Source organism: Peromyscus eremicus, chromosome 19, assembly GCF_949786415.1.
Source record: "Peromyscus eremicus chromosome 19, PerEre_H2_v1, whole genome shotgun sequence".
Taxonomy (NCBI): domain Eukaryota; kingdom Metazoa; phylum Chordata; class Mammalia; order Rodentia; family Cricetidae; genus Peromyscus; species Peromyscus eremicus.
Genome location: NC_081435.1, coordinates 38,505,961 through 38,526,511, shown reverse-complemented (window position 1 = coordinate 38,526,511; position 20,551 = coordinate 38,505,961). Strand labels below are relative to the sequence as shown.

General features: G+C 41.4%; 1 protein-coding gene across 1 annotated transcript in view; it reads right to left on the bottom strand.

The window, feature by feature from the left end:
* The window catches only part of Hsd17b4 (hydroxysteroid 17-beta dehydrogenase 4), an 84,338-nt gene that overhangs the window by 54,028 nt on the left and 9,759 nt on the right, over positions 1 to 20,551 (bottom strand). The window contains exons 3-8 of the mRNA XM_059246180.1: positions 13,893 to 14,000; positions 11,277 to 11,336; positions 8,466 to 8,487; positions 8,320 to 8,366; positions 6,290 to 6,374; positions 4,526 to 4,713 (exon numbers count right to left, since the gene is read on the bottom strand). Coding sequence (XP_059102163.1) covers positions 4,526 to 4,713; positions 6,290 to 6,374; positions 8,320 to 8,366; positions 8,466 to 8,487; positions 11,277 to 11,336; positions 13,893 to 14,000 — 510 coding nt within the window. The remainder of the gene's footprint in view (positions 1 to 4,525; positions 4,714 to 6,289; positions 6,375 to 8,319; positions 8,367 to 8,465; positions 8,488 to 11,276; positions 11,337 to 13,892; positions 14,001 to 20,551) is intronic.

Here is a 20,551-nt window from a genome sequence, read left to right as displayed (position 1 = left end):
CAAATTGGAAAGGAAGAAGTCAAAGTATCATTACTTGCAGATGATATGATAGTATACATAAGTGACCCTAAAAATTCTACCAGGGAACTCCTACAGCTGATAAACATCTTTAGTGAAGTGGCTGGATACAAGATTAACTTAAAAAAAAAAAAAAGTAGCCCTCCTATATACAAATGATAAACAGGTCAGGGAAACAACACCCTTCACAATAACTACAAATAATATGAAATATCTTAGTGTAACTCTAACCAAGCAAGTAAAAGATCTGTATGCCAAGAACTTCAGGTCTTTGGAGAAAGAAATTGGAGAAGAAATCAGAAGATGGAAATATCTCCCATGCTCATGGATCGGTAGGATTAACATAGCAAAAATGGCCATTTTACCAAAAGCAATCTACAGATTCAACACAATCCCCATGAAAATCCCAACACAATTCTTTACAGACCTTGAAACAACAATACTCAACTTCATATGGAAAAACAAAAAAACCCAGCATAGCTAAAACAATCCTGTACAATAACGGAACTTCTCGAGGTATTGCCATCCCAGATTTTAAACTCTACCACAAGGCTGTAGTTATAAAAACTGCATGGTATTGGCATAAAAACAGACACATGGATCAATGGAATTGAACTGAAGACTCAGACATAAAACCACACACCTATGAACACCTGATTTTCGACAAAGAAGCCAAAAGTATACAATGAAAAAAATAAAGCATCTTCAACAAATGCTGCTGGTATAACTGGATGTCAGCATGTGGAAGAATACAAATATATCCATATCTATCACCCTGCAAAAAAACTCAAGTCCAAGCAGATCACAGACCTCAACATAAATCCAGATACACTGAACCTCATAGAAGAGAAAGTGGGAAATAGCCTTGAATGCATTGGAATAGGAGGCAGCTTCCTGAATAGGACACCAATAGTGCAGGCACTAAGATCAACAATCAATAAATGGGACCTCATGAAACTGAACAGCTTCTGTAAGGCAGAGGACACTGTCAATAGGACAAAACAGCAGCCTACAGATGGGAAAAGCTCTTTACCAACTCCACATCTGAGAGAGGACTGATCTCCAAAATATATAAAGAACTCGAGAAATTAAACATCAACAAATCAAATAATCCAATTTAAAAAATGGGGTACAAATCTAAACGGAGAATTCTCAACAGAATGACTGAGAAATATTTAAAGAAATGTTTTAACATTTAAAGGAATGTTCAGCATCCTTAGCCATCCGGGAAATGCAAATCAAAACAACTCTGAGATTCACCTTACACTGTCAGAATGGCTAAAATCAAAAACACAAGTGACAGACAGCTCATGCTGGAGGCGATGTGGAGCAAAGGGAACACTCCTCCATTGGAAATGCAAATTTGTACAGCCACTTTGGGAATCAATAGGGTAGTTTCTCAGAAATTTGGGAATCCATCTATCTCAAGACCCAGCTATACCATTCTTGGGCATATACCCAATTGATGCTCAATCATACCACAAGGGCACTTGCTCACCTATGTTCACAGCAGCTTTATTCATAATAGCCAGAACCTGGAAACAACCTAGATGTTCCTCAACCAAGGAATGGATAAAGAAAATGTGGTACACATACATAACAGAGTATTACTCAGCTGTTAAAAACGACATCATGAAATTTGAAAGCAAATGGATGGAACTAGAAAAAAATCATCCTGAGTGAGGTAACCCAAACCCAAAAAGACAAACAAGGTATGGACTCTCTTACATGTGGATGTTAACTGTAAAGTAAAAGATAACTGTGTTACAATCCACAGACCAAGAGAAGCTAAGTAACAAGGAGAGCTCAAGGCGGACACTCAGATCTCCTTGGGAAGGGGAAATAGAAGAGATTTCATGGGTGGACTGGGGGCAGGTGGGAATGGGAACATGAGGGATCAGGTGGGTGGGGGCAGGGGAAGAGTATGGAAAGAGCCGACTGGAAAAGGGGTCATTTCCGGGTCAGGTAGAAACCTGGTGTAAGGGAAACTCCCAGGAATCTATAAGGATGACACAGCTAAGACTCCTAGCAAAAGGGGATACATAGCCTGTACTGACCACCTCCTGTGACCAGGCAAGACTACCAGTGGAGGGACTGGGATACCAACCCAGCCACATAACCTTCGACCCACAGTCCGTCCTGCCTATGGGATTTGGTGGGATTAGGGTGACACAGATTGTGGGAGTGGCCAACCAATGATTGGTCCAGTCTGAGACCCATGCTGTGAGAGTGAACCTACTCCTGATACTGCCTGGAGTGCCAGGACCCAGAGGCTGGATGGCCCAGACACCTGGGATAAAACAAAACTTGACTGGAGGAATAAAAAATGTCAATGTAATGATGCCTAACAACATCTGCTATACTCATAGACTGGTACCTAGCCCAATAGTCATCAGAGAGGCTTCATTAAGCAACTGGTGCAAACAGATGCAGAGCCCCACAGCCAAACATTAGGCCAAGTTCAGGGAATGCTAAAGAGATGGAGGAGGGATTGTAGGAGCCAGAAGCATCAAGGACATTACAGGAAAACCCACAGGATCAACTAACTTGGGCTCATAAGAGCTCACAGAGACTGAACTACAACAGGAAGCCTGCATGGGACTGACCTAGGCCCTCTTCATATATGTGACAGTTGTGTAGCTTGGTCTTCTTGTGGGACTCCTACAGTGAGAGCAAGGCCTGACTCTGACTCTTTTACTGGCATTTGAGACTTTATTCCTCCTACTGGGTCACCTTGCCCAGCCTTAATACATGGGGAGGGGCTTAGTCTTACTACAACTTGATATGCCATGTTTTGTAGATATCAATGGGAGGTCTGCCCTTTTCTGAATAGAAATGGAGGAGGAGTGGATGGTGGAGGAAGGCAAAAGGGAGATGGGGGATACTGGGAGGAGAGGAGAGAGGGGAAACTTCAGTCAACATGTAAAATAGACAGACAGACAGACAGAACATAACTCATACAGCAGAAGTGGAGAGATGATCTGTAAGTAACAATAAACTGATGTTGGGAACTAAAAAAAGGCACAAAAAAATGAAAAAAAAAAAAAAAAAAAGATTTGATACCTCCGCCTAAAGCAAAGAGGAAGCACAGCCTAACTCTTAACAATACAAATAATCTGCCTGAGTTCGTGTGACCTGAAGCAGCATGTTCAGAATTAAACAAAAACGGATTCATCCTAAAGGCAACAAGAATGCAGGCTGAGGAACAGGTGCCAGAGCCGGGTTCAAACACAGCAGAGACGTGGGAATTATCAAGCTGGGAGGAAATATGCTAAGGGCTCTAATAATAAAAGAAAGAAAATACAAGGCAGATGGATACCAAAAGCACATGAGTGACAAAGAAAGGCACGAATCACACGTTACCTTTCATATGACGAATCCAGACTGAAGAAAAAACACACATGAAACAAGAAGGGGAGAGATTTACAACTATTTGGGGAGAAAGGGCGTTATTTCATCCTCCAGGGAATTCAGGGCAGGAACCCTGAGGCAGGAACTGATGAAGAGGCTACAAAGCAGTACTCCTTACGGGCTTGTTCCTCATGGTTTGCTCAACCTGCTTTGTTATACCATCCAAGACAACCTGCCCGGGGTGTGGCCCCACCCACTACAGGATGTGTCCAACAACATCAATCATTAGTCAAGAAGTTCCCTACAAGCCAGTATAATAAGGGCATTTTCACAATTGGGTTTCTGTCTTTCCAAATGATTCTAGCCTGTGCCAAGTTACCATAAAAACACCTAGCACAGTAGCTTTACTCACAATTAACAAAACCCAAGTAACCAACCAAGACGCCCTCATATGTAAGTAATCACAAACTGTGGTACTCCCATACCATGGAACATGTCCAAACAATACATGCATTTCAATGCCCCTCCCCTAGAGGCATCCAGAAGAAAAAGGGAAGGAAAAGGTGAGGCACAGGTGAGCTCTGCATGATGCTGTAAACGTAGACACATAAGGGTATGTATTACAGCTGTGGAAGACAAGGTGAATCCTAATGCAACTATAAACCTGGGTTAACAATGACAAATCAGTATTGGTTCATCAATTATAACAAGATACCCCAGGCATTAACAGAAACCATGAAGGGAGACATACGTGAGAACTCTGAACATACTGCCCCATTTTCCTATAGAGCAAAACTGCTCTGAAAATAAAGCATGTTACATTTCATATTTATGTTATGCATTTCACATTATAGTTTATATATTATATGTTAGCAAGCTATTATTATAAATAATTGTCTTATTATCCTGTCAACAGAGATACACATGTACATCTAACTACGCAGAGATAAAGGATGAAAGCTTACTTCTGTGAGGAGATCAACGGTCACTTTTCATCCTTTCCACTGTACTCTAAACTTTTCAACAACGGCCATAAATTACACGGAATGCTTTTGAAATGGGAAAGAACTTTTCAGGATTCAGAAGATCAAGTCCCTTTGCAAAGCTTACTGCATACACACGGTGCAAGAGATGTGCAGGCTCTAAGCACACTCACCTTCCGGCATCACGGTCTGGGTCATCCGGGACCCAGCGTTGGGGGCAATGGTGTTACAGTGAATGTTGCTCTTCCTGCCTTCAATGGCCAGAGTATTGCAGAGGCCCAGAATGCCCATCTTTGCAGCGCTATAATTTGCCTGGCCAAAGTTGCCATATATTCCAGAAGCTGAGGAAGTCATAAGGATCCTAAAAGAAAACAGCCCCTCAGCATTATCTCTCCCATGTTCTGCTAACACTGAAATGCTAACTCTAGCCTGATGCTGTGGTGCCTGTTAAAAGCAACTCCACACACCATCCTTCACTTCTCACAGCCGTGACTCATTAGTTAGAATAATGTTGACATAAATGTGACATTTCAAAATTCAACTGTAGGATTTAAGTGCATAGACAGAACACCTGGTCAGAGCCAATTGAATTTAAATATAATAATGTTTATATATTATCTATCAAAAACAATAATATTTATAAATATAAACTAGCAACATGTAAATTAAAATTTTAGGAGGAAATATGGTCATGGCTTGACTGCTCAGTTTCTGGATAATACTAAATGCCATCTTATAACCTAACCCAACCTCACTTTACTTAGAACAAATAAAATAAGTCACATCATTTACTTTCAGAACTGTCAAGATCAAGATAAAATAGAAGTCAAAAAAAGGAAAAACAGCATCAGTAAAAATTTGCTTCTACAACTGTCTGAAGCCTGAATGGCAGGGCTGAGCCTGACACCGGCGTGGATGGTATAAATGGACCCACGGCAAGTTACACTCGCACAGGAATAAACAGGAGTCCTGTTGCCAAGCATTTCACAAAGTCTAGCTCATGGTGGGCTAGCATCAGAAGAAATGGCAACTCATCTCCGGCCGGCCGGTTACCGGGCACACCAAACAAGATTCTGATTAAAGAGCAAATCTTTGGTGCCTGCACTGCTTCCTAACGCTGTTGTGTGCAGTTTCCTACAAAACTGAAAATCTTCCATCTTGGGAGGAAGCTCATCAAGCCACATGATGATTACAGAGGGAAACAACAGGATGTTCTAAGGGGAGATAAAATATGCCACACTGCTGGGTAGCTCAGGAAACTCAGTAAGTAAACTACTCAAAGACTTCAGGAAGTCCCTGAAACCAACAGGATTCACTAGACCACTAGATCCTTTTCCCCCTCCCCAAGGGCATATAAGTAGCAAAGACAGCTGCTGAAAGACACTCTCGGCCAAGCTGAGCTGTCCGGAAGAGGCCCCACTCCACTGAGGCCCCTGGAAAGTCACTCCAACCTGCTGAGCTTCCTGCAGGCTGTTCAGTTAGCTCCAGGTGTCCAGTTTTTGTGAGCTGTCAGCCATGCTGAGGTGGAATTTGGGGGATGCAGCTGTCTTTGAGTCATTTCTCCTGTTAGTGGCCCCTCACCCACATTCCTGTAATGAACTCCAGTAAAACTCATTGTTTTCTTTGCCAAGCTGAACTCTGGCGGTTTCTGTACTTCTGTCTACTATTGGTTCCCTATCTGAGATGAACAGACGTTGCTTCACACCTTGTCTCCCCAAGAATAGTGTCACACACCAAAAGTGACAATGGTTCATGGGAAGTGTATCAATAATGAAAAGCATGTGGGAAAAGAAAAACCCACACCTAGAGAGTGTGCAGTAAACGGCACTTTAAAGCCTGCACACAAGTGAGAGTTCTTGCCCCAGCCCCAAACAACTGTTCAGGAGCACTTGGTGCGAACATCTCCAGGCCTCTCTGGTGACTTCAAGCAACTTTACCTTCCATACTTCTGCTTCTTCATGTGTTCCCATGCTGCCCGGGTCACCAGGAAGGAGCCTCGCAGATGAACTCTCTGAATTATATCTAAAAAAGACATTATTTGTATTATATAGTTTGTCAAAAGTTAGCTATGTCTTAAAGTTATCCAAACATATTACACAAACTTACACAAACATACTCATTTTATACCCAGCATTCATAACCACCTACTGTCATACCCAAGTAACCACTTTTGCTCTGTTACAACTACACTACCAATCAACAATTCATACCCATACCTATGAGCTTTTCCTATCATTTATAAAATTATTGTAATCCTTGCATATATCTCAATATAATGCTGTATTTAATTAATGCCCCTTCAAAATAAAAACTTGTTAATAGAAACTGAGAGTGCAGAGAGATGGCTCAGACATCTCTGCTTGAATGTGTACCAGGCAACACAAACTACCACAGCAAATTCTGACCACCACCACCCTTAAATAAGTATGTGCAGGGATTGAGCTCAGCTGGCAAAGTGCTTGTGACATAAGCGTGAGAATCTGAGTTTGAGTCCCAGGAGCCATGTGGAAAAGTTAGGCATGGTGGTAAATGTGTGTAATCCTAGTGCTGGTGAGGTAAAGATGGTCCCTGGAACTGCCTAACCAGCAAGTCTAGCCTAATTAATGAACTCCAGACCAATGAAAAGCCCTATCTCCAAGAAGGCAGGTGGCATTTCTGAGGATAATAACCCAGCATTGTCTCTGGCATATAAATGTATATGCATACCCACACACACATACATACACATGAACTAATACACATGCATTAAAAGCAAAAATCTAAATAAATAATACTCATGAATTTTACATATATAGCTTGTACTCAAGATAACAAAACATAGTTAGACCTCGCTGCTCATCATCAGGGAATATTTATAAAATACTATTTTTGCCAAGATTTTCAAATGAGTTAGAGGGAGTCTACTTCAAAGACATCAATCCAGTGAGTGGACCACTAGGGAACACTTAAGAGAAACAACTCTAGATTGAGTGTTCTCAACTCTAGAATGAATGTTGACCATTATTAACTATTTGGTTTCACTTTGGAACCCCAAAAAAGGTTTTAATACAAATATTAGATGAAAGGGAAGATAAATGCAAAAACAAGGCTAGAAAAAGGGATGATGGGCAGTGGACCGGGTAGGATGGGATCTCTCCAGTTAGACGGAAAAGACCCACTTGCCAGCCAATCTTCTCTTTCTCAGCCTCCTTCCCCAACTGTTCCAAGGGAAGGGAACTAAAAGCTTTCCTCTGCTTAATTCTGGGTCACAAGGACACTGCGCCTCTTCCAAGTTCTAGGGCCAGAAGCTGAACTCTTAGCAATGATGTGCTCATCCCAGCTCAGCTGCTACGCCTGCCACTGTCTCAGCCACCGGTTTGTTTACTTGTGATGGCTGATGAGAACCACCATGAACAGCAACAGAAGAAAAATTAACTACACATGGGATTTCATCATTGTATAACCTCAACCTGTGCCACACGGGAAAGGGAAATGAAAAAGATTTCCTATTTATTAGAAATGTCAGATGTACATGCAGGTTTTGTCCTGCCCTCTTCTGAAAAGCTTTGTCTTTAATTTGTAATGCCCTGGGCTCTTCTAAATCCTGCTCTACTCATGGGAGGGTGTGAGGGACACAGCTAGATAAAACATGGTAAAAAGCTATTAAAAAGAGTTTTACTGGTAAAAAAAAAAAAAAAAGAAAAAGAAAAGAAAAGAAAAAAGCTGACAGCCTCCTTGGTAGAGAAAAGGAGAAACATTGCAGGCAACAAAACTGTTTTCAGTAACTTCTGCAAATGACTTCACTATTTTTTAAATGTTTAAAAATATGATAGTTCTACCTATATAAGTCATCATCAATAGACTAAATTCATTTATGTCAATGGCAGCAAACAAGGTATTTCCTTAACTGTAAAAACTTGTTAAATATTAAAAGGACAAAATGGATCATGGATCATTCCATTCCACAGAAGCATGAAAAACAGCTTACCCCAGTCTTCATCACTGATCCTAGAGAAGGAGCGGTCCCTCAGGATTCTAGAATATTGATAACATGTACGGTCAGAGTGAAAGGGAAAATATGTAGTGCTAGACACAATGGTGTGTACTTTACTGAAAATGAAAATAAAAACTCACCCAGCATTGTTGACCACAACATCTAGAATATAAAAAAAGAGCCAAGTTACATAAGTGAAAGCAAGCATATTAATTTGCACTTGCTCACACTCACATTTATTTTAAAAACTGTTTTTAAAAGCCCCCCAAGAAAAACTAAATAGAACAAGAATGCTGTCAAAACAAAATGTTATATCTATAGCAAAAAATAACTAACTTACAAAAACGCAATCATCACGCCATAGCTTCCTGTCAGACGTAAATATTTAAATCTCCTTTCTTCTACCAAAACCCTTTTAGCTCACAGAGCTAGCTATGCCCTCTTGAGTTCTGAGGACTCCGAAATCAGCTGTATACCATCTTGTACTTAACTTCAAAATCCAATCAGAAAGTTAACAGTTCTCTCCTCGCTCCGCAACAGTCACAGACAGGTCAAAACTTCAGCAAGCCGCTTAAGTAAGCACCAGGATTCAGGCCTGCAATCCAGTCACTTGGGAGGTGAGGCCAGGAAGCTCATCAGAGGAAAGCCAGCCTCAGCTACACAGCAAGTTTGAGGATAGCCCATACTACCTGAGACCTTGTCTCAAAAAAAAAGGAATCAAGAAAGAAAGAAAGGGAAGGGAAGGGAAGGGAAGGGAAGGGAAGGGAAGGGAAGGGAAGGGAAGGGAAGGGAAGGGAAGAAAGAAAGAAAGAAAGAAAGAAAGAAAGAAAGAAAGAAAGAAAGAAAGAAAGAAAGAAAGAAAGAAAAGGAAAGGAAAGGAAGGGAAGAAAGAAAGAAAGAAAGAAAGAAAGAAAGAAAGAAAGAAAGAAAGAAAGGAAAGGAAGGGAAGAAAGAAAGAAAGAAAGAAAGAAAGAAAGAAAGAAAGGAAGGAAGGAAGGAAGGAAGGGAAGGGAAGAAAGAAAGAAAGAAAGAAAGAAAGAAAGAAAGAAAGAAAGAAAGAAAGAAAGAAAGAAGCAAACAAACAAAACCACTGAAGTCAGAAACCAATGCTCTATTTGATATGTCTTCATAATCTCACTATGAAAAGTAAAGCTTTTAAAGATTCAACGACTGGAACCCTGAACCCTGTGGCTCTCCCCATCCTGCCTTCACACACTCTGTGGTTTCTGTCCCTGTCACGTGACACATGACCATGGCTCTTACGAGCCAACCTAACCAAACTAGAAAAAGTGTGTCAGACCTAACAAGGAAGGGATACATTCAATTGACAAAAAGCGGTGCGTCCAGACTGAAAACACAATTTTGTTTCCCTCTAGCAATCCATTAATTTTAGTAAGAATGTGTGGGACTAAACCAGGCGGAGTATCTAGATATGAAGGACCAAGAGAGCACTCCTAAACTGAAGAGCCTTATTGTGCTGGGTAGTTCTATGTCAACTTGATACAAGCTAAAGTCATCTGAGAGAAGGGAGCCTCAATTAAGAAAACGCCTCCTAAGATCTGGCTATAGGGGGCTGGAGAGGTGGCTCAGGGGTTAAGAGCACAGTCTGCTCTTCCAGAGGTCAATTCCCAGCCACCACATGGTGGCTCACAACCATCTGTAATGAGATCTGGTGCCCTCTTCTGGAGTGCAGGCAGAAGACTGTATATGTGATAAATAAGTCTTTATTGAAAAATAAAAAATAAAAAAAAATAAAAAGATCTGGCTGGAAGCCTGTAAGGCATTTTCTTAATTAATGATTGATGGGGCAGGGCCCAGCCTATTGTGGGTAGTGCCACCCCTGGCCTGGTGGCCTTAGGTTCTATAAGAAAGCAGGCTAAGCAAGCTATGAGAAGCAAGCCAGTAAGCAGCACCCCTCCATGGCCTCTGCATCAGCTCCTGCCTCAAGGTTCCTATCATGTTTGAGTTCCTGTCCTGACTTCCTTTGATGATGAACAGTGATATGGAAGTGTAAGCCAAATAAACCCTTCCTCCCCCAACTTACATTTTGCTCATGGTGTTTCATCACAGCAACAGAAACCCTAACTAAGACACTTACACAAATTTCTTCTAAATTTATAAGACATCAAATCATTTAAACCTTTAAAATGTTCATTAAACACTTAAATGAACATAATTATTAAAAATAATGTGCCAGGTCCATTATTGCCAAAATACTGATTTATCTCAGAAATGTATTTAAGACTTAATTGAATTATGATTAAAAGGGGCAAAGAGCTTATGCTCACAAAACTTTTTAATCATTTAAGGCACAAAAAAATTTAAAAAGCTAAATATATACATGCTATTAAGATTATCACCTCAAATCTATTATGAAATAAAATAGGTTAAATAAAATATTTGACTTATAAAACAAACCCAAAAATCTCATTAGCAAGAGAGATTTGTTTACTAAGCAAATGCCAATTGAAAAATATTATCTTAGGAAGCTAGAAAGTGTTTCATTAGGGCCATGTAATGGTTAGCTTTCATTGTCAAGTTAACCTAACCTACCATCACCCGGAAGAAAGTCCCACTGAGGGATTGTCTACATTGAGCTCACCTACGGGCATGTCTGTGGAGGACTATCATAATTAAGCTAATTGATTTGTAAAGACCTGGGCCACTCTAGGTGGCACCATTGTTTAGGCAGGGTTTTCTAAACTGTGTAAGACGGGGAAATCGAACTGAGCACAAGCAAGCAAGGAGCACGCAGATTCACTTCCCGCTGCTGACTGCTGAGGTGACCGGTATTTGAACTCCTGTCATGACTTCCCCACGATGACATACTGTATCCTAGACTTACAAGTCAAAATGAATCCCTTCTTCCCCCAAGTTGCTTTTCCCGGCGGTTTTTTACCACCGCAACAGACATGGAAAGTAAAGAAAGCGTAAATGCCAGAAAACATCACCTATTCTGCCGAAAGCATCCAGTGCCGTCTTCACGAGCTTCTCTCCTGCTTCAACCGAGTCTGAGAAGAGCAATGAGGACGAAACGTCAATCATTTCCACACAAGTCACCTTCTGTGGCTCAGAGCCACTGACACTCTCACCAAACAGAATAAACTCAAGGAAGGCACATAGCAATCAACACAGTCTACTATTACCAAGGAAGTGTTTATGCCAGACCGCTCATTAACCAGCAAAATAAGGGTGGACTGGGGTGGACAAGAGATGCTGATGAGAACTAACCACAGCAACACTGTCCAATAAAACTGCTTATGGAAAAGGGCAGGGGTATGAAGTAATTACATGTTAATTACATTTTTAAATTTCCTGTGAAGTCGAAAACGCCCTATTTCCACCCTTGTACAATATAGTAGTCAATAGTCATATACGGCTACTGAATGTTCCAAAGTGTGGCCAGCACAGCAGGCAAATGTCTAGTTTAACTTAATTTATATTTACTTTTACATAACGACTCAGGTATTTCATCTTAACGGCAAATGAAAACTTGGGAGAGATGGAGGTACACATTTAATTTGTAAAAGCATACACATCATTATATAACTGCATGAGTTGTCAATAAAAACCCAGTTTTGAAACAGTAACCACAAAAGGTGAAGCAGACATTGTGGGTTTGCACATTGAGCTGGTAAGCTCGAAGGCGGGGCACTGCCTACAGTCACTTTCCATCACCACTGACAGCAGAATAGCACCAGTGCCCTCCCTCCTCAGAACCCAGGAAATGTCTTCTGTTAGACCCAGGAATGATGTCAGCCTCTCTCACAGGACCCAGGAAGTAGTGTCACGCCTTTCCATGGGACCTACACAGTCCCTGGTATGGGATACAGGTTGAGGCCAGGTAGCACACCCCTGTAATCACAGAATTTGGTGGGCTTGGGGGAAGAGTGTCTCAAGTCTCAGGCCAACCTGAACTATACAACAAAATAGTGTGTGTGTGTGTGTGTGTGTGTGTGTGTGTGTGTGTGTCTATGTATATGTGTAAAATGGCTATATATATGTAGCCATTTCCCAAAATGCTGGGAACCAGAAGTTTTGGGGGTTTTTTTCTCAGATTTTGGAGGATTTGCCTACACATAATGATCTATCTTGGGGCTATAACCCAACTCTACACAGAACATTTTTTCAGATGTCCTGTGAATTCACCTTACACTCACACCTGAAGGTAAGTTCATATATAATTTCTACTGTGCCTGTTCAAAACTGACTACAGTCTGTCAGGTGAAAGTCGGCTGTGAAATGTTCCACACCTGACACCATGTTAGCACTCAAGACATTTTAGGCTGCAGAGCTTAGGATTCAGAATTTCGGGTCACCAATGCTCTTTGTCTGGACGGCTGCAAATACAGACTTCCCAGGTAAGACTGAGGACTCATCCAGGGGAGCCTATGAGGCCTGCACAGGCTCCGTGGTCACTGGCAGCTTCCTGGGCCTCGCCTACCCAGCCCTCCCAAGGGCTGCTGAGCTTCTAATTCCCTGCAAAGCCTGAGCACTTGGAAAACCTGGAGGGGCTGCAGTCTTTTTTTTTTTTTTTTTTGTTTTGTTTTGTTTTGTTTTTTTTTTTTTGTTTTTTTTTGTTTTTTTGTTTTTTTTTTTTTTTTTTTTTTTTTGATTTTTCTAGACAGGGTTTCTCTGTGTAGCTTTGCGCCTGTCCTGGATCTCACTCTGTAGACCAGGCTGGCCTCGAACTCACAGAGATCCGCCTGCCTTTGCCTCCCGAGTGCTGGGATTAAAGGCGTGCGCCACCACCGCCCGGCCTGGGGCTGCAGTCTTGATCGACAGATACAGACCACACCAATGAGAGCTGCAAAAGGGAGGAGCCTGAGTTCTTATCCTCGCAAGTTTTTAAGGTTCTAAAGTTTAAAGAAAATGTTGAAACATTTTTTTCTAAGTCACCAATGTGGGGAAAAAAAATAGTAAGCATCTCATTACTCCCTCAAATAATATGGATCAAATTCTGCTTCCTTCCCTGTAAGTTGTCAAAATGAAGTCAAGCTACCACAAGCTGGCTGCAGAGAAGTCAGTAGCCACAAGCTTGAAAAGTCAATCTATTCAACAAAGTCCTCTCCAATACCACTAGACTAGCAAATCAAAATGTGAAAGCTGTATCGGCAGGTTTTTCCATGTCCTACTCACATCTAATTTGACACTTGAGTTTTTGCAAGGCTAAAGCTACATTCAGTAGCAACTGCTTGAGCACAACAGAACATGGCAGCTGATACAGCCAAGGGCCATTCGCCACTTAGCACGGTATACTGTGAGACTCTCTTAAGAGTGCTAAGAAGAATTAAAGATGATGCTGTGGAAAGCTGTAAGATCTTTAGTTTAAACAACCCTGTTAAGAACACAACAATTTAAGTATCAGAAGAGTTTATGACATTACCTACATCAAAAGTTTAGACATTTCTCACATGATATCAAGTCTGTTCTCACAAGGCTTGGTAGATACAGGTAAGATCTAGTTCCACAGTTCCAGTGTAGTGCTGAGTTATGTCTCAGCGATGACTAGTGGGAGCAGTTTTTATCAGCGGAAGGAGAGTCAACAGTCTATAGCTGTCACATACCATAATTGGCCACCGCTTTCCCGCCTTTCCTTCTTATCTCTTCCACAACTTTGTCAGCAGCTGAGGAGCCTTTACCAACTCCCTTGAAGTCTCCTCCCAAGTCATTCACTGCAAGGCAAAACCAAGCAAACAGTTCATTTTTCACATCTCCCAAATACGTTGGATATAAAGTCCAGATTACTGGTGTAACTCTTCGATCATCTGCCCACTTCCCAGCTACATTATCGTAAGTCCTACTAAATATACATAAACGTGTGTTATCCAAACAGGCCCAATGTCCTGCTCGGCGAAGTACGACAACCAGAAAAGGACAAACGCTGAAGAGTTCCCCTTATATGTGGCTTTTGGAATAGTCAGATTGCTAGATTCATAGACTATACAGATGGTTCCAGAACTGGGAGAAGTTGGACCTGGGGGATTTTAATAGGCCTAAAGTTTTAATTATGCAAGATAAACAGTTACACAGACTTATTATGACAACAAAGTGCCTATAATAATAGTGACTGTAAACCTAAAACTGAGGTTAGCAATCACATTGTCTTCTTACTACAATAAAGTTTTTAGAGATAATAAATACACTCTATAAAGTATCTTCCCCATGTCAAAAAAACCATTATTTAATGTATATGTGCACATACATATGATTTTTAAACCACTAAGAACACTTGTAAATTTTCCTAAAACACAATGTTATTATCTAGAATTCAGGAAAATATCTATTAAAAGAGATCACAAATCATATACCAAACTAATATGTTTTCTTTCAGTCACTAGTCTCAAGAAAACACACAAAATCTCCATACTCTCAATTATACAATTACCGTCATCAAGTATCGACTGACTATACTCAGAGAACACCTACAGTGGGACACATAAGGCATGAGAACAGTGCTCGCCCTCAGAGTCTCTGACTCACTGAACGTGAATAACAGAAGATTTTAGTATAGAGTACTTATCAAAGCCAAGTAGCCGAGTACTAGGGACAGATGACAAATTCAACTGCACAGAAATTCAAAAATAACATGCCAACACTAATGAAACATGCAGACCAATGCCAAGTAACTGAGGGAAACAGGACTGAAGAAAAATATTTGGGGTTGATGGCTCCTGGCAGGGGTGGGGTGGGAAGGATTCGGTTTTCTTTAAGGGACTGGCCTCCCTCCTCCCTCCTCCCTCCTCCCTCCTCCCTCCTCCTCTTAGGAAGGGAGGTCACAAGGGGAGGGGGGCAGACCCGGGAGGACTGGGAAATGAGCGTGATCAGAGTGCCTGATTATGTGAAATTCCCAAATCATCAATAACAATGTTATGTTGGCAGAGGGGAGAAAAGTATTTGGGGTGAAGACTGTATTGTGAATGGATCATTTTTGCAGGGATACCACATGATTTTGACTATAAACCTAATAAATTACTAATTACCAATGGTGAGAAGTTATATACTACAATTAAGTTTTTCAATATTGATGAGTGGTGTTTTTTTTTTTTTTCTGAAGAAAAGCATCCCTTTTAATTGAAGTGGGGTGACTTAGGTGATTAAGGGAAGACAAAGAGAAAAGTCAACACCTAGCCACACTAAAAACAGCCACAGGATATGAGTATTCAGTCCTTTTCTTTTTTAAAGAAATGAGTTTTCCTAAATTTAGACAGGGATGTTTTCCTAATCTAATAATATTACCAGCCTTGCTAAAAATGAAAACTCTCTGTAAAGACACAAATAATAAACACGTTTACATTACCTTCAAGACATGGAAAGGGAGATTATTCTTCAAAATCTGAACTCTATTAATTGCTCATTTCCATGCAATTATTCAAATGCCAGAAAACAATTAGTTAAAAATAATCAAAATTTTAAGACAAGCAAGAGTTTTGATGACTCTTTTTAATTAACTTTACATTTTTAATTAAAATATAATTACATTACTTCCCCCTTCCCTTTCCTCCTTTAAAAAAAATAAAATAGCACAAGAACTTCCAAGACAAAACTGACAAATATAGCATTTAAGTGGAGAATTGTTCCACTGTGTAGTGAAACACTGCCCCCAAGTGGAGAAGTCAGAAAATGCAACCAGACACACAAACATGGAAGGTTGGCTAACGCAGAGAAAAAGGACACATCGTTAAAAGTACTGGAACAGATATTCAAAAGGTCTCTATATTAGAGGACTAAACTAACAAATTCCCTCAATCACCAGGTCTCAATCACAGAACTAGAAACACGCTGTTCAAGCGCTGAATGGCCGAGGGAGCAATGATTTACAAGTTTATTTGTAATCAAATCTGAAAAGAACTGACGGTACCCATGCTATGCAGCAAGCCACTCCAATGCATGCTCAAAGTTCCACATGCAATAGCAACAAGCCAAGTAGTTTCTATTTATGTAGGTATCCCATCTTTTAACAATTATACACTGAGGCATCTATTGTCCACGGTTCTTCAAGAGTTCGCAATAATAACTGCTCCTGTGTTCAATGATGAAAACATGGTTTACACTTTAACTCAAACTCACATGTGCAAAATTGAGTCTAGAGCCAGGACTTCCTACTGCCGCAGCACTGTGCTCCTCTAACTATCACCCCAAGCTACTTGGCCTTAAAAGGAATAATCATATCTACTAAGAAAATCAAGCATGTTCGCTTGAGGAAGATACAGAGAAAAGGAGAAAGTAGCCACTCCCCTCGGGTTAATGGCGTATGTGGGAAGATCATGACAGCTGAGAATAGTGTTCTCAGCTGATCCATCACAAGTTTCTAAAGTGGGAAATATTTGTAAATTCTCCCTTTAAAAATCCCTTTCAAAGGCCAGGTGTCCCAGCATGTGCGGGAGACAGAAGAAAGCGGATTGAGAGTCTCGAAGTCATCCTTCACTACACAGTGATTTCTAGGCCAGCCTGGGCTACATCAGATCCTGTCTCAAAAGAAAAGAATCAGCTCGCACCCTGGAAGGTTTTTGGTTTTGTTTCTTAAGCAAATTCTTTTCCCTTTTCTTGTCATTTTAGAGACATCGGTGAGCTAGCTGGGCAGCCTGTTAAGGATTGTTTGGTTCTGTTTGGTTTGGTTGGGTTGGGGGCAGGTTCTCCTAAAAATCTACTCTCAGAGTTGCAGTAAATAACAGCTATATTGGAAGTTCATGGATCAGCAGAATCTAAAATGCCCCTGGACCACACACACAGATGCCATATAATCTAGGCTCACTCAGTGCTTTCATTAATCACGGGCTACTCTTTCCACTATAGTTTATAATAGTTCATACAGCAATTTCTTCTAACTCTCCACCCACCCACCAAGAGTAATACTGGTTTAATTTAAAGAGTGCTGCGTAATGTACACATTTTCACAGTCATGTAACATTCAAAGGATTTGTCACCGAGTCATATCCAGTTCCACTGACCATGGAGATGAAAGCCAGCCAGATGACCCAATAACTTAAAGGCCAGGTGTCCCAGCATGTGCGGGAGACAGAGGAAAGCAGATCAAGAGTTTCGAAGTCATCCTTCGCTACACAGTGATTTCTAGGCCAGCCTGGGCTACATCAGATCCTGTCTCAAAAGAAATTTCTTCTAACTCTCCACCCATTGCTGTAAAGGAGATTATACCAAGCCTGATGACCTGGGTTCAACCCCAGGACTCCCATGGGGGAAGGGGAGAACTGACAAGCTGTCCTCTGAATGTTATATGTACATTATGGCGTGCACACCCCCACCCTCCATACACACATACACACACACACCAATAATAATAATAATATAATTTGAAAAATTGTTTTTAAAAAGAATTACTTTGGGGCTGGGGATATAGCTCAATGGAAAAGCACTTCCCCAGCATGTATAAAATTCTAAGTTAAATTCCCAGCACAAGAAGAAAAGTCATTTCATTCAGCTGGGGGTGGAGAGCAGTAGAAACAGAACATGTGCATGTGTGCGGCAGGCACAAAGCCTTGAATTTAATCCCTAGCACCTCCCACATCCCAAAAAAAGCATTTCATTAAGTTTACAATAGCTTGGTCCCAATGAATTTTTTTTTCTTAACCAGTTTATATTTATGTCCTGATTACTACCAAAAAAGAATTTTTAAGTGTATGCATTTGGGGGCCACACAGGTGCCATGGGACTCATAAGGAAGTTGAAAGCAAAGAGTCAGTTCTCTCCTTCCACCACATAGGTCCTGGGGAAGGAACTCAGTCATAAGGCTTCTCTGCAAGGGCCTTAACCTGCTGAGCAATCTCACTGGCCTCCAAAAGTATTTTTAAAAACGTAAATATAAAGTATCTGCAACCCCAGCATTTAGCAGTGGCGGCAGGATGATCAGGGGTTCAAGGGCAAACTAAGTTATCTGACAATAATACCTGTTTCATGAGACAGAAAAGAAAAATTAACGACGTGTTATGTGTGTGTGTGTGTGTGTGTGTGTGTGTGTGTGTGTGTGTGACTTACCAATACTTATGTTAGAGAAAAACAGCTTCTACAAGGCATAGCCAGTGTTTGCTGAGGACCTTGTCCAGCTTCATCTTAAGCTACCTGACTGCCAGGGAACAGAGGGAAAAACCGGGCTGGCTATCATATTGTTCCTACTGTCTGAAAAAAAGACCTATCCAGTCTTGGCTCAGGAGGAATCTTTTCTAGAATGGCTACAAATGTATCTAAATGTGTGAAGGGCTCAGAAGTGAAGAGCCACGCAGAAAGCAAAACCCTGGACTAGCTTCCTGACTTCACCCACTTGTGCAGCTCAGACCAAACACTACAGACTGGATAAACACTAAAGAAAATTTGTTTTTGACAGGTCTAGTGATTAGAATGCCCAAGCCCCAAAATTACCTGAGGACTGTCCTCTGTGGGGGGTTCCCCTGCAGGCTTTATAGCAGACAGGGAAACACCATCAGAGTGAGGTAAGAATGAACTCAACCCGATTTTACTCTAAGTGGTGCTGGACCAAGACTTCTAGAGTCTGGCCCAGATCATTTTACCTTGGCCATACTTAAGCACAGCATAATTTGGGGACGGTGGCGGGGAGTAGTATTCAGATAACAATTAACTCAGTCCTGTAAGTAGAGCAAAGCTTAAGACATGTTTACATTGGAGCTCTTTACAAAGTACATATGCCGGGCGGTGGTGGTGCACGCCTTTAATCCCAGCACTCGGGAGGCAGAGCCAGGCGGATCTCTGTGAGTTCGAGGCCAGCCTGGGCTACCAAGTGAGTCCCAGGAAAGGCACAAAGCTATACAGAGAAACCCTGTCTCGAAAAAAAAAAACCAAAAAAAAAAAAAAAAAAAAAAAAAAACAAAGTACATATGGCTTCATCTGTAAGATGGTTTCTCGTTGACTTATGGGACAATGCTCAAGACAAGGGTCTAGGGAGAATGACTGAGGTCAACAGAATGCTGGTGGGAGTCAGGCTTAGTCTGGCCCTAAGATAACACAGAAGTCACTTAGTAGTAAAGTACAAATGACATCTCTCATAAGGATGGGTTTTATGGACCAAACGCAATACTCAAGATTTAGGGGGAAGGGTCTGGGATTCAGTAAAAACATAGATTGTGGGAGATACAGGTGGACCCTGACCCATCCGACAGCAGGGTCACCAGACTGTAAACCGCATCATTCCTGGCATCCCAGGAAGAGCAGCTGGCTCCTCCGCGCTTATCTGTGTCAAGGCCTTTCTCCCTCTGCAGTTCTGTTTCCTCAATGGTGCCTTGTGGCTGCATCGTCCAGAGGGAAAGAAGGCTGAGGCCTACATGACAAAAGGGCCTGGAGTCTAAGGGAGAGCTCCTTCAGCCCTTTTCCCTTGAGAAGGGTGCTTAATCCTCTTCGAAATAGCTCAGCACAGTTGAGATCAGTTTCAACACCAGCAGCCAAGCCTTAGCAATCCCTCAAATTGATTTTCTTTGCCTCACCAAGGAGGCCAACATTTTCTTAAAGGAGAAGAAAACTGGAAAAGAAAACTGACTGATCCTTGGACCTCTTTTCCTGTTCATCTGTACTCAGTTCGTAATCAGAGCCCTGGCTTTAAACACTCCCTGTACAGGAGAATGCTCCGATTACATGTCAGAGGAGGAACACAGGGCAGCACCAGCCGATTTAAGCACTAAATCTAATATTCTGTTTTCTGTTTGGGACCTGATCTGTCAGAGACCAAGAGTGGATATGTAACAGAGACTGGCCACTCAAGAGGCAGAGGCAGGAGGATCAAGAGTTGAAGGCTATCCTTGACCACAGATTGAATTCTAGGCTAGCCTGGGCTACATGTGGCAGTGACAGAGAGAGAAGAGGAGGAAAATAAAGTAGGGAAATATGTTTTCAACCTACCCCTGACCTCCATCTCAGAATGCTGCCCCCACTGCCTACAGCAAATGGAACAGAAATGTCTCCTGTCTGCCTGTCTGCTCCTCCTTCATTCCTCCCAGACTTAGAAAATAGACATACTTAATTCTTCAGATGCTCAACTCAAAAACCTTGAGATCATCCTTACTTTTATTTCCTTTACAATTCACATATAAACATTCAATAAACCCCACCCCACCTACCTTCAAAACATATCCAGAGTTTAACCTCCACCCCTACCATCCTTTAGAAAGCACTACCACTTCTTACATGGATTTATGGCGTGCTTTTCCTTACCATAGCTAACTACCTGAAGCAGGCTGTTTTATACAGAAACAAGAGGTTGAGG